The 14,912-nt window shown below is 42.7% G+C and overlaps 2 protein-coding genes and 1 pseudogene across 3 annotated transcripts; 1 reads left to right on the forward strand and 2 right to left on the reverse strand.

The window, feature by feature from the left end:
• Nucleotides 1-2,775: 2,775 nt before the first annotated feature.
• ACRALDRAFT_1059117 (uncharacterized protein) lies at nucleotides 2,776-4,746 on the forward strand. The gene is made up of 3 exons (XM_071015973.1): nucleotides 2,776-2,927; nucleotides 2,995-4,184; nucleotides 4,239-4,746. Exons 1-2 carry the CDS (start codon nucleotides 2,887-2,889, stop codon nucleotides 3,980-3,982), a joined length of 1,029 nt encoding a protein of 342 aa, XP_070880270.1. The 5' UTR covers nucleotides 2,776-2,886; the 3' UTR covers nucleotides 3,983-4,184; nucleotides 4,239-4,746.
• ACRALDRAFT_1026498 (uncharacterized protein) lies at nucleotides 4,079-4,591 on the reverse strand (the record flags this gene model as incomplete). The annotated part of the gene is made up of 2 exons (XM_071014796.1): nucleotides 4,079-4,184; nucleotides 4,239-4,591. The coding sequence occupies 2 exons, from the start codon at nucleotides 4,589-4,591 to the stop codon at nucleotides 4,079-4,081; spliced, it is 459 nt and encodes a 152-aa protein (XP_070880271.1).
• A 1,068-nt stretch (nucleotides 4,747-5,814) lies between the features above and the next one.
• Nucleotides 5,815-5,889, reverse strand: ACRALDRAFT_t43 (annotated as a pseudogene). Its single transcript has one exon. The product of its transcript is annotated as a tRNA-OTHER (tRNA).
• Nucleotides 5,890-14,912: the final 9,023 nt, after the last annotated feature.

Consider the following 14,912-nt stretch of genomic DNA (forward strand, 5'->3'; position numbering starts at 1 on the left):
TAGAACTCGCCGGCGGCCGCCACTATAAGCTCTAACTAGCTTATATTATTACGTATAGCCGGGATTAAACGGCCTATAACGGATAACCCTAACCTGCCTATTACTAAGCGCCTATTCTCGTAACGTATAGGCGAAGATAAGGTTTAGGTTTAGGCAGCTAAGAGTTTCGTATCCCGTTTATATGACGCCTCGGCCTAGCCTTATATAAAGGAATTTATAACGGGCGGCGAGACGCTCTATATTATCCGCTAGCGCGCCCACGGCGCGGTACTTCCCTTACCGGCTAGGAAGTTCGTAGAGTAATTTATCTCCTAGTATATAATAAATAATACCGTCTAGAATACCGCTAACCTCCTACTGCTAATAGCACTTTAGCGTATAGAATCCTAGGTTTATATTACCCGTCTAGAGAATAACGGCTTACTAGAGGAGAGTAAGAGAGACGTAATAGCGTAACGCTTTATCGACGATCCCGACTTAGGTATTATATTAGTCTCCTACGCCGTAACGATTTAGGAATACTATAATAACCAGGCCTATAGAGCTATCCTAGCGTTATACGATATAATACCGGCGGAGTTTAAGGCTAGACGTAACGAGATTACTATAGAAGACGTGATGGCTATTATAGGCCTCGAACTAGAGGTATAGGGAATCCTAATAGATAAGCCCGAGGAACCTACTATTACTATTCTATAGCTATCCGGCTATACTAATAAACGAAAGGGACGTCGAGCACTATATAATAGGACGATCCGGTATACGCCCTATTATACCCTTTATTATTCTAAACTATTCCTATCGTTAGCTTTCTTTATTTTCCTTTTTATAAAGTCCTTAGTTAGTAATTCTATAACAGAAGGATAGGTAGCTAGATATACTTACTAATATTAGATATAGAACCTATAGAGTTAGTAAACCGCGCTAAAAAGGCGCTATCTTATATAGTAAAAAAAAATTAATAATAAAAAGAGAGAATGCCTATATCTATAATATATTACTAGTATAATAATCGGTATAGCCGAGTCTAAGCTGGACTATATAGACTTAAAGCATAGTTAGAAGCCCACGGGACGCAGGGCTTTATCCTTCCCGGGGTATATACTATGCACTACTATCCGATACTATACCAGCACTAAAGCCCGTACGGCGCTAGACTAGTGCTAGTACTATACCGGCACTACAGCCTGTATAGCGCTGGATTAGTGCTAGTATTATACCGGCACTAAAGCCTATATAGCGCTGGATTAGTGCTAGCACTATACCGGCACTAAAGCCCGTATAGTGCTAGAATAGTACTAGCACTAGCTAAGTCCTGGATAGACTAAGGTTTCCCCGTGGCTATATAAAGCGGGAACCTCGCCCTCTCCCTTAGATAATTTATCCTATTTATATATTATTTACTACACCCTAAGGTTACCTAACTTAAATCCTCTTATAGGTCCTATAGTACTAGCTGGCCAGAGATATATACGGTTAGTGTATATTAACGACTCTATGCATAACAGAGCAGGAACTTAAAAAGAAAGGCTCTAATCGATTAAGAGCTTTAAAAAGAGGGCTTTAAAAGAGAGAGGCTTAGAGCCTAGAACTATTAGATCGACCGGAATAGAGGTGTATCACTAGAGCGCCGGGCTTATAACTATTAGGACACTAATATCGTATAAAGTATAACTTATATTTATTATAGACTATAAAAGAGTACCCGTCTACGATATTAAATATATAGGCAAAAAGGTGGGAAAAGCACTATAATACATCTAGGGAAACTTTAATAGGCCCCTAATTCCTAATAGCAGGCCCTCACTAAGTGGGTCATGACTCTATATATTCTCTTATATGCAAATGGCCCATTTTTCTATACTAAAATAGGGTCTTCCGGTGCGTAGGTATAAGCAGTTACATTTATACTAATCTTCTATTAACACTAACCATAACTATCGCTATAGAACGACCCTTTAATCGCTACTATTATTAGGAAAGGGATACTAAAGCTCTAACTGCTAATATAGGTGCCTATCCCCAGGTGCCTATCCCTAGGTGCCCTTAGATCCGATACTAATTCGCGGTAAAGGGCGCCTAAGAGGCGCCCTAGAGATATCCAGTTCGAGTCACGTAAGGGGCCACGGTCGGAATAGTACAAGGCTTCCATCGGGGTTTAGGCAATCGCCTCTATTAACGGCACCGCACCGCCCGCGCTGCCTAGTATTAATGCGTACGAGCCTAGGACTATGGCACCGCGTCAGAGGTCACGATTCCTGCCCGTTTTAAGGGCACGATTAATACGCGAATAGAGGAATTGGCGCAGAGCAACGAGGCGTTAGAGGAGGTATTCCAACAAGACCGACAGATTGCGTACGTAGTTAACGATAACCTTAATTAAGTAGTTTAGTTCAATTAACACAATGTAACTGCTTGTACCTACCTACCCGGGTTGAGTGGGGTATAGGTCAGAGCTTAAGCAGAGGATTTTGCTCTAACCAGAGCCAGGTCAGAGGTACAACTGTCAACATAAAGTTCTAAGACTATCGACAGTCTGACCAGTCATCGGGCTCTGACCTATAAACCCCCAAACCCGGGTAGGTACGCAGCGGAAGACCCCACTTTAGTATGGAAAAATAGGTCATTTGCATATAAGAGAACTTATAGAGTCATGACCCACTTAGTAAGGGCCTGCTATTAAAAAGTAGGGGCCTGTTAAAGTTTCCCTATATCTAATAGAAATACCGCCGTATTCGGAGCAGTGTATAACGTGGCTCTTCGACTATAACCTATCGGGTTTATCGTCGGGGTCCTTGGGCATAAATGCCTGACAGATATACCCTGTGTGTGCATCACGACCCTGTTAACGTAATTGCTCCCCGGGGTAGGCTGCGAAGAAACACAATGCCCCTTAAACTACTGGATCTCGTATCACAAATTGACTCGTAAGTTCCTTTCTTATACCACACAGCCTCGTAAATCTGACCGTATATAACTCAGTCTGTGAGCCAGATTTCCATACGCATCTGATACAGAGCAAATCACTCGGATACGAGAATGCCTGTACACACTTGTGCTGGACGGGCGCGGAGGTGCGCAGGTGCCATTGGGCTTCCTACCATTGAAGGTCCTCGACATGTTGACCAAGGCGCCCGCTAGCATCAGGGGAGAGACTCGGGTTGATCCTGTGGAAAGGACAGTCTCTGTTTTCAAGGGAAGCGACCCAGAGACGCGGAGTGCATTAGCTGCTCGGCTCGCCCACTATTGGAGAAGTCAAAACGCGTTCCCCATCTTAAGAGGCTGGAGAGACGAACTCTGGCCCGTTTATGGCACCGAGGGGGAACTACTCTTCAATATCGAAAGGAGTGCCACGGGTCTTTTTGGCGTGGTGAGATACGGCGTGCATTTGAACGGCTTCGTGCGCTGCGCAGAATCGAGTCATGGAATCAAATTATGGGTAGCGAGACGGTCGTCCACGAAGTCGACTTTTCCCGGCATGCTGGACAACGTTGCCGCTGGAGGACTGATGTCTGGCGAGCGCCCATTTGAATGCATAGTACGTGAAGCAGACGAAGAGGCTGATTTGCCCGGGGACTTCACCCGAGAGCGAATCAAGGCCGTAGGAGGCCTTACATATATGTACATCACCCAGGAGCAAGCCGGGGAGTCTGGTCTGATCTATCCGGAAGTACAATGGGTATACGACCTCGAGCTGCCCGAACATGTCGTGCCCAAGCCAAAAGATGGCGAAGTGGGCGACTTCACTCTCTGCACCATCGAGGAAGTTCAGACACAACTGAGCCAACGGCAGTTCAAGCCTAACTGCGCACTGGTGGTCATCGATTTTTTCATCCGCCATGGCATTCTTACGAAACAAAACGAACCCGGTTTTGACGAAATCATCAGGCGCATCCATCGCAAGCTTCCCTTCCCAGGACCACACAACGACGAGTCATTCTTCCGTGCCCCAACACCCGAGTGGCTAGAGATGACGCTTTAGACCGATGTGAATCCGCGACCAGTCAGGCAGTGCAAGCTGCCAAGAGGATGACTAGACCGCTTCCAACGGGATAATTTGATGTTTTTGGACTGTGGCTTATTTCTTGACAAGCAAGTAGGTGTGGTCGACTCGCAGTGGGGTCAGTTTCTTGTACGGGCCTTCGAGCGACATCAGAAGGCCGCCGAAGGAGACATATGCCTTGCTGGACGAGTCGTCAGAGTCCATGAATCTGAGAAATATAATTATGGACACTTACATAATCTGCCCATCGTCCGCGTCCTCGAATTTGTATACCTTGCCATGGCAGACATAGTCGAACATATCCGCCAAAGTTGCTTCGCCTCCCGCGCCACGGCGTTTGGCAATGTCACGCCAACCCTTCTCATCATCCTTGGTCCCGTCATACGCGAGTGAAGTCGCCAACACCACATGCAGATTATCCGAGACGCTGCAATGGAAGAGCTCAATGTTAATGTCAAGGGTTATGACAGTTTGATTATCCGCAGATGTCGCGGAGATGCGCGCGACTCGATCGTATTTTGACTGGTCATAATTGGTCACGGTGAAGGTCTCTTCGAAGAGCGTCACATCTCCACCTGTAATCGCCATAGTCTTAGCCGACTCCGGGCGGAATACTCGCTGTGTTCCTTGAATTGTTGGGAGGTCGGTTCACGGTATAATTGTGGCTTATAAAGTTCGGTAAGAAGGAGATTTCAGCAGCTGGAGATATTAATCTAAGAAGCAGATAATGAAATACCATAACGACACTGAAATGGCGAAGAACTGTTCGCTAGCACTAGGAGGGCATCACATTCTACTAACGGGGCATGAAAGGGACTACACCCCAACCCCTGTTTAATTGTGTGTTGTGTACTTGTCAGGCATTTATGCCCAAGGTCCCCGAAAAGCCCGATAAGCCCGATAGGTTATATTCGTAGAGCCACGTTATACACTGCTCCGAATACGGCGGTACTTTTATTAGGTATATTATAGTGCTTTTCCCCCTCTTTTACCTATATATTTAATATCGTAGACTAGTACTCTTTTATAGTCTATAATAAATATAAGTTATTTATTTATTTATTTATTATTCTTACTCCGCTATCCTTTTTACCTAGGTAGTCTAGGAGCCAGAATTCTAACTATACGGTCCTTCTCTGATGCCTATAGGGGGGAAAACCGTAGTATAAGACTTAGGGAACTAGTATAAGACTTAGATAAAAACCCCTATACTCCCCTTTATTAAGGATTAGTGCCTTATACAGGGCCATAGCGGCCCTAGTACTAACTTATCTATCAGTACGAACCCCGCGGCTTCTATACTAGGAAGCCTATAACGTTACCCGTAGCGGCTTTAAACCCGACTATATACTATTAACGGCGCGTATATAATTATTCTTATTTTTATTTATACGCCCTGTATACTCTAGGGCTAGCCCCTACAGGCCCACTATAGGCTAGTATATACGCTTCCTAGGGTATAAAGCTCCTAAGCTTCTCCTACTCTCTTTATATAGCTATAGGTAGGGCTATTATAGGGTATATGCCTATATAAACGCTTATATAATAGCGTAAAAGGCTGCCTCCGTATCGTGGAAGTAACGCCGCGTATTTTACTTATACGCTTAGGGACAGCGCGATACCGTCTTCTCGTTTCTAATAGTAGGGCGACTAACTCTCCCGTGGCACCTATTATCGACTAGCAAAGCCGGGCGGAAGGTAGGTCTAATAGGCCCCCTAGTTAACTCTTATCTATATACTAAGGCAGATAAGGGCCCCTAAGAATAGGTTCCGAGTAGCGTAAAAAAGAAAAGGGGTTCCTTTTTTATATACGCCTCTAGCCGGATTCGAACCGACCCAGTCACCTCGACTATATACCAGGTACACCACCACTGCACTATAGAGGCAAATATAAGTTATACTTTATATGATATTAGTGTCCTAATAGTTATAAGCCCGGCGCTCTAGTGATACGCCTTTATTCCGGTTAATCTAATAGTTTTAGGCTCTAAGCCTCTCTTTTTTATAGCCCTCTTTTTAAAGCTCTTAATTATTACGATTAAAGCCTCTGTTTTTAAGTCCCTGCTCTATTACGGATAGAGTCGTCTACTAGCCCGTCCGCCTGCCTATTATCACTAACCCCTTTAACCGCCTCTATTAACTCCTCCTCCTCCTTTTCCTCCTCCTTCTATCTCATTAACTACTCTTCCACGCCGTCACGATAACCTTAGTTATACTAACGTCCTCTTAGTATTAGCACTAATAGTATCTATGTGTAATAGAAGTTACCCTTTTTAATAAAGTTACCGAGCTAATAGACCTGGATCTTAACGATAATAAGCATTTAAAATGTCTCTAAAAGGTTAGCCCGCCTGCTAAAAGCAAAGATAGCAATTAGGACTAAAGATATAAGTTATAGCCCTTCGCCTATGAAGAATATAAATAGGAAAAAGCCGCGATTAAGGCGGTGCTAGATTATATTACTACTATTATAAACCGGAGCCTCACGGAGTCCTATACCGGCTAAGATGACCTAAAGGAAATCCTATAAATCCTAAAAGCATGGCTTAACCCACTAACGCCGCCTAAAGGTCCCTTATTAAACGCTATTAGGATAATTATATATAATCTATTAGGAAGATACCTTACTAACGCTGGCTTAATAACTTCTATAAGTTATATAAAAAGGTAAAGACATATTAGGTTCGCGCGATCGATTCGAAGATAAACTAGCTAAACGGAGTTTTTAATACGATCGGATCGATTTCCCCGGAGTAGTTAGAAGCCCGGTTTTCCATAATACTAATAGAAAAGCATAAGGCTAAACTACTGGATATCGAGACTATAGTTTATAAATATACCACCTAATTACATTATAGGCACCCTTTATGTTTAGATCCGAAGCCGAGATCGTTATTATTTTATATAGCCACGTTTCTAGGAAAAGATAAAGAAGGTCATTAACTAGATTATTAATCGGATGGCTAAAAGGATCGTTAATAAGGTTAGGGTACTAAAAGGGAATTTATCTACAATTACCGTATAGCCCGGAAGACCCGTACTTATTATAAACTAATTTAGACTTACCTGAACGTGAACCCGGCCCGAAGAAGGAAGACCTTTAAGCTATCTTAGGAGATAGTAGAACGCTATAACCGGATTATTGCTAGCTAAGATAACGAACGCCGAAAGATGTTCTAAAGTAACCTTAAAAAGGATACTGAAAGTAAAGGAAATAAGGGTTAATAGAAGTTACCCTCGAAAGAACCTTCTCAGCATTTATTTAATTTCGTGGCTACCGGGGGCGCTCCTTTGGACTCGGATTCGGATAATAGAACCGGATTATACGGTATATACAGCTTTTCATTAATAATAAGTACAGCCTTTAAAGATAAGTGATTAGTTAATTCCGGCACTATAAGGCATAACACTAATAAGCGTGACTTACTAGAAGACTACTGGCCCGCGGAAAAGCTTATAATATTCGATGACGGTAAAGGAGAGTTTGACCCGGTTACCAGATTCGGTATAATAAGGCTATAAGTTAAAGATCGGGATTATTAGCCTTATGCGCTGATTTTAAAAGATGTAGCGTATATTAAAGGATATTCTATAACCCTTATATTAGCCCTCCGCTTACTTTTAATGGGATTGCTTATTACTAGTAAATAGGTAGAAGAAATTAAGGAAAAAGATAGGACTGTTACCCTGCCTTTAAAGTATATAGGAGGTTAGTTTACTGTCTAACTAACGGCTTAATAGCAGAGCTTTTTTAATAGCTTAAGAGCCCCGATTATAAGCGTCGCCGATACTCGTGTATAGAATAAGCGGCTAGGCTATATAAGCGCCGAAGCCTTTAAATATATTATATCCGCTAATATAGGCGGTGCTATATCTAGAGTGGACTTTCCCCTAAAGATCGAGTATAAGAGCTGCTCTAGTAGTAAGGCCCGGAGGCTAGTATCCCGATAATCGCCTAACTACCGGCCTATAAGCCCTTAGTAGCATATAAATATCGATATCTTCTCTAATAATAAGTCCTTTAAGAGGCTTATAAAACTAATACTATACTACTGCCCCTATATACACTTTATCGTGGGGGACTTCCTAAAGGACCTTAAGTTAGCCTTTTTATCGGTAACGTCCTTCCAGCTGCGTACGGTAAGGCAGTACCTGTATCCTATTATAATAATCCGCCTGGATAATAAACGAGCCTTATAAAGTAATCTTAATAACTAGGCTTATATTAGAGGAATTCTCATCGACAGGTCGTTACCTAATATAGCCGCTTCGGATGCCGGAGCCGAACACTATGGAGCTATTATATACGCTATCACCTAGGCCCTCGCTATCGCCTACGGCTTTTAATAGGATATATAGCTAGAGATTATAGCCGCCGCGATATACCTATCTAACCTGATTCCACGCTATAACATTAGGTGGAAATCGCTAAAGAGTTATATAGATATAAGTTAATAAGATAGGTATCAAGCATATGACTAGCACCCTTTTAATCGGTTAACTAAGGAAGTATAGTTACTATGCCTATCTATTAACTACTAACCATTAATATAGGCGCTAGAAATATAAAAAGCTCGCGGAGAGGGCTTATATCAGTTATTTAATCGGTTATAAAAGCACTAATATTTATCGGACTTGGGTACTAAAGCTTAAAAGGGTCTTGCGTATAAGAGATATTAGCTTTAACGAAAATATCCTGTATAAGGATTATAAAGTGGACCCACCTATTCTAATAGAGCTCTTTAAAGAGCTTAACCTGCTTAATAATACTAAAAAGGATACCCTATAAACTGTTAGTGTTATACTGGTTTATAATTAGTTTATAGTATTATAGTAGAATACTATATTAAAGTCCTTCCAGGATATTAGGAGGCCGGAATAGCTTAAAGTAATTAAGCGAGCCAGAATAGTTAAAGAAGTTAAATAGGTTAAATAAGAAGAGGTAAAGTAGTAGCTATTAAAGTAATAGAAAATTCAACTCCCTCGCCTAATTCTAGGAGGGTAGTTACGGCACTATAGCGATTATAGTATAAGCGGCTAGTTATAAGTTAATTATACTAAGTAAGGCCGAATAATTATATTAGCGAGAATTAAGGAAAGGAAAGAAAAAGGTCTATAAGGAGGTACAGGATTTACTAGGTTTATACGAATCCGCGGTAAGGGCAGCGCGAGGTCCGAGCATCGGATCTATATGCTGATTAGCGGTTCTAGCCTTATACCGGAAGTATACCTTTAAGGGGTTAACCTGTGATATTGTCCCCCCCTCGCCCCTCCCCCCCTAAAGCCGTAATAACTAAGGGCCGAATTCTTTTTTTACCTAAACGCGTCGAGAGGGAGGCGTGTATCCTCCCTTATATCGGGCAGGTTCGGGTCACGCGGCGTTCGCGGCGACCTTGCTTATGAGTCTCTAGCGCTCCGCGTCGCGCCGAGCGCCTACTCTTTATATTAAATAACGCCTAGTTACTCCTTCTTCTTTATTTATAAACTATTATAATAAATAGCTTTATAGGCTTTTATTATATTCCGTAGTTCGATATTATAGTATAAGCGTAGTTTTACCCGGTTTTTCATTTATAGTTAATTATTCTTCCTATAAGCCTATAACGTCGTTTTAGTAGTAAGCTCCGGTACTAGTTCCGTGCTAAGAATCGTGTCGTTCTTCGCTAACTCGCGGCGTAGTTCCTTTATACTTATAGTTTTTTTTATTAATCTAATAATTTTTATCTTTTAATTATTTAATTAACTATTATAAGTCTCCTAATAAGTCCTTATGCCGATCCGGTTAGGTTACGGCTAATAGAGTATATTTAGATATCCGCCCCCCGCTATAGCACCTATTACGCCCGCGAGGGCACTATTAAAGAGCCCCTAACCGCTAGCGATATTACCGCCCCCCCCCCCTTCCCCCTTTATTAAGGAAGTGGCTAAGGAGGCTATCACTATAATAGCGAGTACCGGTAAGCGCCCTGGTAAAAAAAAGGTATATAACTAAAGTCTATACTTTACTCCGAGGGCCCTGCTAACGCTCCGGTAGCCTGCTATACCTAATAAGTGATAGCGCGGCCCGGCCTACCCTCCCAGTTATTACCGTAATAACTTTTACTGCCCCTATACTAATCGTATTATAGGTATTAAGATAAAATTTAACTAAATATGATATAATTAATCCGGGCCTAGTATAGTCTATAAAAAGCCTAAATACTATAAATACGCTATAGGATCTTATATACACCGCCTAGTAAATTCTCTATAATCTATAGGCTAAATAGTCGCGACTAACCTTCCTAGCTCCCCCCCGCCACCGCTAAGTTTATCTATCCTATAGCCGCTATAGGTCGCGCTATATGTAATAATCTAAATAACAATAATATAAGTATTCCTAAGTCTTTTGTTAGGTCGCCGCTAACTCTAGTCTAGCTCCGCGAAGCCTTTAAGTTAGCTTATAGCGACTACTATACCTCGCTATCCAAGGAGCCCCCCGACCCTACCGCTACTATTACTAGCGCCGCCTCCGCCTCTGCCCCCGTTAATAATAGTAAGGGTCTCCGCTATAAGGTAAAGGCCCTTTACTAGGAGGTTCGTGACTAGGGCGCCGTGATAACGCGCCTCCTAAAGGGTATTCTCGCCGCCCTTTAGGGGGGTAAGAATCCTATTACTAGTAATAGTAGTAATAATAATAAAGGCGGCTTAGGTAATAATACTATTAATTAAAGTCCTTTACGGAGGTACTATTTACCTTTTTAGATACCGGAGGGGGGGCTACTAAATTCCCCTCCTTTAATTAACTTACAGCTATAAGTTATGCCCTCCTCGTATTAAATTCTTTTCGTCTTCGCGTATTCCTAGTAGTACTATCAGGACACTAATATCGTACGAAGTGTGACTTATGTTCATTATGGACTATAAAAGAGTACCAGTCTACGATATCAAATATATGCCCAAAAGAGGGGGAAAAGCACTATAATACATCCAATAGAAGTACCGCCGTATTCGGAGCGGTATGTGACGTGGCTCTGCGAATATACCTAATAGGTTTATCGGGGTCTTTGGGCATAAATGCCTGACACACCTCCCTAGAGCCGTAGGATTAATCCTGATAGTTCTGATCGAATTAAAGCTTAGAAACAACGTAAGAATCTAGTGTTTTTAAGCCTAGATATTAATCCAAAGGTTAACAGCTTATTAAACAGCTCGTGCCTTATTATAATCTCAAAACAACATAACAATTATCACACAATTATAGTTAATCTAACGATCCCGTCAATCGCGATCGTAATCCAATCCAAACCACTATTAAGGCGATAGTAATCGACTCAAACAGCCGTTAAGGCGGTGGTAATCGATCCGCTTAATCCAAGCCGGGAGGGCTCTTTTCTATCCTAAGTATCTTAACGAACATAGCGTGCTTTTACGGCGGTAACGCCTTTATTATCCTATCGCTAACTATCTCGTTAATAGCGATCTAATTAATCACGATCTCTCGGCGTTATATAATCTGCCGGATCTATAGGGTCTATATATCTAGATACTTTAACTTCGAGGTAGCCTACGGCCAAGGGCTCTCTAGTAGCTAACGGGTCTAATTATTATCGTAGTAGAAAGTGATAGGGTTAAAGGTTAATATCAGGTCCTTTATTAAGCGTAGCGTCGCGATATACTACCGGGCGGCGGCGCTTAGAGCCACGAGCTCTGCTTCGGTGCTTAATATAATAACGCTAGTTCACTTATTCGCCTTCTAATTGATAAGGCCTCTAAAAAGCATAGTTATATATCTCTAGGAGCTATACTAAGTCTTATGATCGTCTCTAAAGGCGGCGTCGCTTATATAAAAGAGGGCGTATTTAGCTGGGTTTTTATCGGAATCCCGTGGCCTAAAGGATAGGCAGAGGGACCTTATTAAGTTAAGGTATTTAAGGCACCTGTTAGCGGCTTTATAATACTAACTAGATAGATGAGTGGCGAATTCGGCTAGTCTAGAAGTAGCCTTTACGATATCCGGCCTTATTTAATAGGCGGCGTAATTAATCGATTTAACCTTTTAAAGAGATAGGTAGATAGAGTCCTCTAACGCCGGCTACTACTAACTATTCGGTTCTAACGTATCCGGAAAGACGAGCGGCGTGGTGACCCTTCGGCTAGTAACGATATTTAACGCCTTTATCTTTTCGTTAATATCGTTATTAAGTAATAACTATAGCCTTCGGCGTTAACGATCCCTTATAACCCTAATACTAAGGAACCACTTAATAGGACCTAAATCCCGGATCTAGAACCGCTCCTATAGCTGCTTTATTAGATCTTCGGCGGCGTTAACATGCTCTTTTCGATATAGCAGAACTATATCGTTAACGTAGAAGAATATAAGCAGCTTATCGCTTCGGAAGACGTAATCGTCCTCCTTTAACTGCGTGAGTCCATACTTACCTAAAATAGAAGAGAGCTCCTAGTGCTATAGCCTAGGCAATCGGCGTAGCCTATATAGGGCCCGGCGTAGCTAGTTAATCCCACGGTTCGAGGGGCGTAGGAGGCTTAAAAACGGGTTTAATCCGGCCTTATTAGTAACGTTGGCAGTATAGGCGACCTGCAGGATATTCTATCCCGGCAGGTCTCTAATATAGACCTCTTCGTTATGCCGGGCGTTCGTGAACGCATTAATAGTATTAAGTTAGCGGGTCTCTAGATCGAAATAGGCAGTAATAGCCATAAGCATTTTGAAGGTCCTTCCGGCCAGGGTAGAGGCGTAGGGGTTAAGGTGATTTTAAGGCTATTAATCACCACGAACGCAAAGGCGTGCCTTGAATTTTATAATATAGCCGGATAGATTAACCTATATTTAAATACCTATATTAGATCTAAAGGGCGGCTCGGAACGGTAGTATACTGTTTTACTGCTTTAAACGTGCCTATCTTGACGAGACCCTGTACCTCTTTAGAGGCGGCTATAACCCACTACGTCCTATATAGAGACCTTATTATCTGGCTCTGGTTAAACGGCTCTTCGGGTATATCACGGCGTAGCAGCGGCTTTTTTAGTATATCGAAGCGGTTAAGACAAGAGAAGGTAGAGACGGCGTATCGTTACGGTGGCCGGCGGTTACGTTAGAGCCAAGAGGAGGCTGCCGCCGTGGCAGCTATAGATAAGGCACCCGCCGTGGACAAGGAGAGGCGGGTATCCGGCTCTAAAGAGTCCGAAGATAGAGGGCCGGCTAGCGGTGGCAGCTATTAAGTAGCTGCCGCTAGAGTGATTATAGTGGAGGGGCCCGGGGCTACCGTTACGGCACCCGTGGCAGCAGCCGTTATTTCATCCTCCAGAACTAACTAATCAGGGGATAATAAACCTATAGCCGTGGTAGTACCGGCAGCGCCGGCGGCAGGCGTAATAGTATCGTCAGAGTCGTCGGAATCAGAAGAATCTTTATCCGAGTTATCGTCGTGATTAGAGTTATCGGAGTCATCGTTAAAGGCAGCGGCGGTTGCTGTTAACGTTGTGGGAGCTAGAGGCTTAGCCGGAGGAGCCGGCTAACGAGTAGCTATTATAGCCGTAAGTAGAATAGCTGCCGCAGGCGTTAATTAATATAAAGCTAGAGGCGTTGTTATAGGAGGGGAAAAAGAGGAAGAGGGCGTTGTTTTAGGAGAGGTTATAGAAAAGGTTTTGGAGGCAATTAGAGCAGTAATTATAGCAGTAATTATAGCAGAGCCCTAAGCTCGGGCCGGCTACTCTATAGTGGAAGGAGTAACCTTAGTGGCCACTGTAGCTGCCGTTTTAGGCGGCTACGATCGCTATTATAACTTATCCACCCCCTCAAAATTAGGCAAGGAAGTCGAAGTTTCTATTACTTTAACAGCTTCTGCTTTAACCTCTTCTTATTTAACCTGTTTCACTGCTTTAACTACTTTAATAGCAGCAGCTCTTTTAATTACTTTAAGCTGCTCCGGCCTCTTAATATCTTAGAACGACTCTATCATCGTATTCTGTTATAACACTATGAATTAATCGGATACCGGTATCACGCTAACGGTTTCTAGGGCATCCTTTTCGGCATTATCAGGCAAATTAAGCTCTTCAAAAAGCTCTATTAGAATAGGTGGATCTATATCGCGATCCTTATACAGGATCTTTTTATTAAAGCTAATATCTTTTATACGTAGGACCCTTCCAAGCTTTAGTACCTAAATCCGATAAATATTAGTACTCTTGTATCTAATTAAATAACCGATATAAGCCCTCTCCGCGAGCTTCTCGTTCTTCCGGCGGCTACGCTAATAGTTAGTAGTTAATAGATAGGCACGGTAGCCGTATCTCTTCAGGTAACCGACTAAAGGGGTGCTAGTAATACGTTCGATTCCTATCTTATTAACCCACTTATGTATATAACCCTTTAGCGACTTCTACCCAAGGTCACGGCGTAGAATCAGGTTATACAGGTATATCGTGGCGGCTACGATATCCGGCTATATATCCCACTAAAAGCCGGAGGCGATAGCGAGGGCCCGGGCGATAGCGTATATAATAGCCCTGTGCCGTTCCGCTCTGGCGTTCTAGGTGGCCGTATTAGGTAACGACTTCTTGATTAGGATCCCTCTAGTATACGCCCAGTTATTAAGATTACTTTACAGGGCTTCTTTATTATCTAGGCGGATCACTATAACAGAGTAGTGATATTACCTTACCGTTTATAGCTCGAAGGAGGTTACCGATAGAAAGGCTAACTTAAGGTCCTTTAGGAAGTCCCCACTATAAAGTGGGTACAGGGGCAGTGGTATAGTATTAGCTTAATAAGGCTATTAAAGGACTCGTTATTAGAGAAGAGGTTGATATCTACACACTGCTAAGGGCGCGTGGGCCGGTAGTTAGGCGATCGTCGTGATACTGGCCTCCGGGCTTTACTGCCGGAGTAGCTCTCGCACT

The sequence above is a fragment of the Sodiomyces alcalophilus genome (assembly GCF_042370955.1).
Source record: "Sodiomyces alcalophilus JCM 7366 unplaced genomic scaffold ACRALscaffold_1, whole genome shotgun sequence".
Taxonomy (NCBI): domain Eukaryota; kingdom Fungi; phylum Ascomycota; class Sordariomycetes; order Glomerellales; family Plectosphaerellaceae; genus Sodiomyces; species Sodiomyces alcalophilus.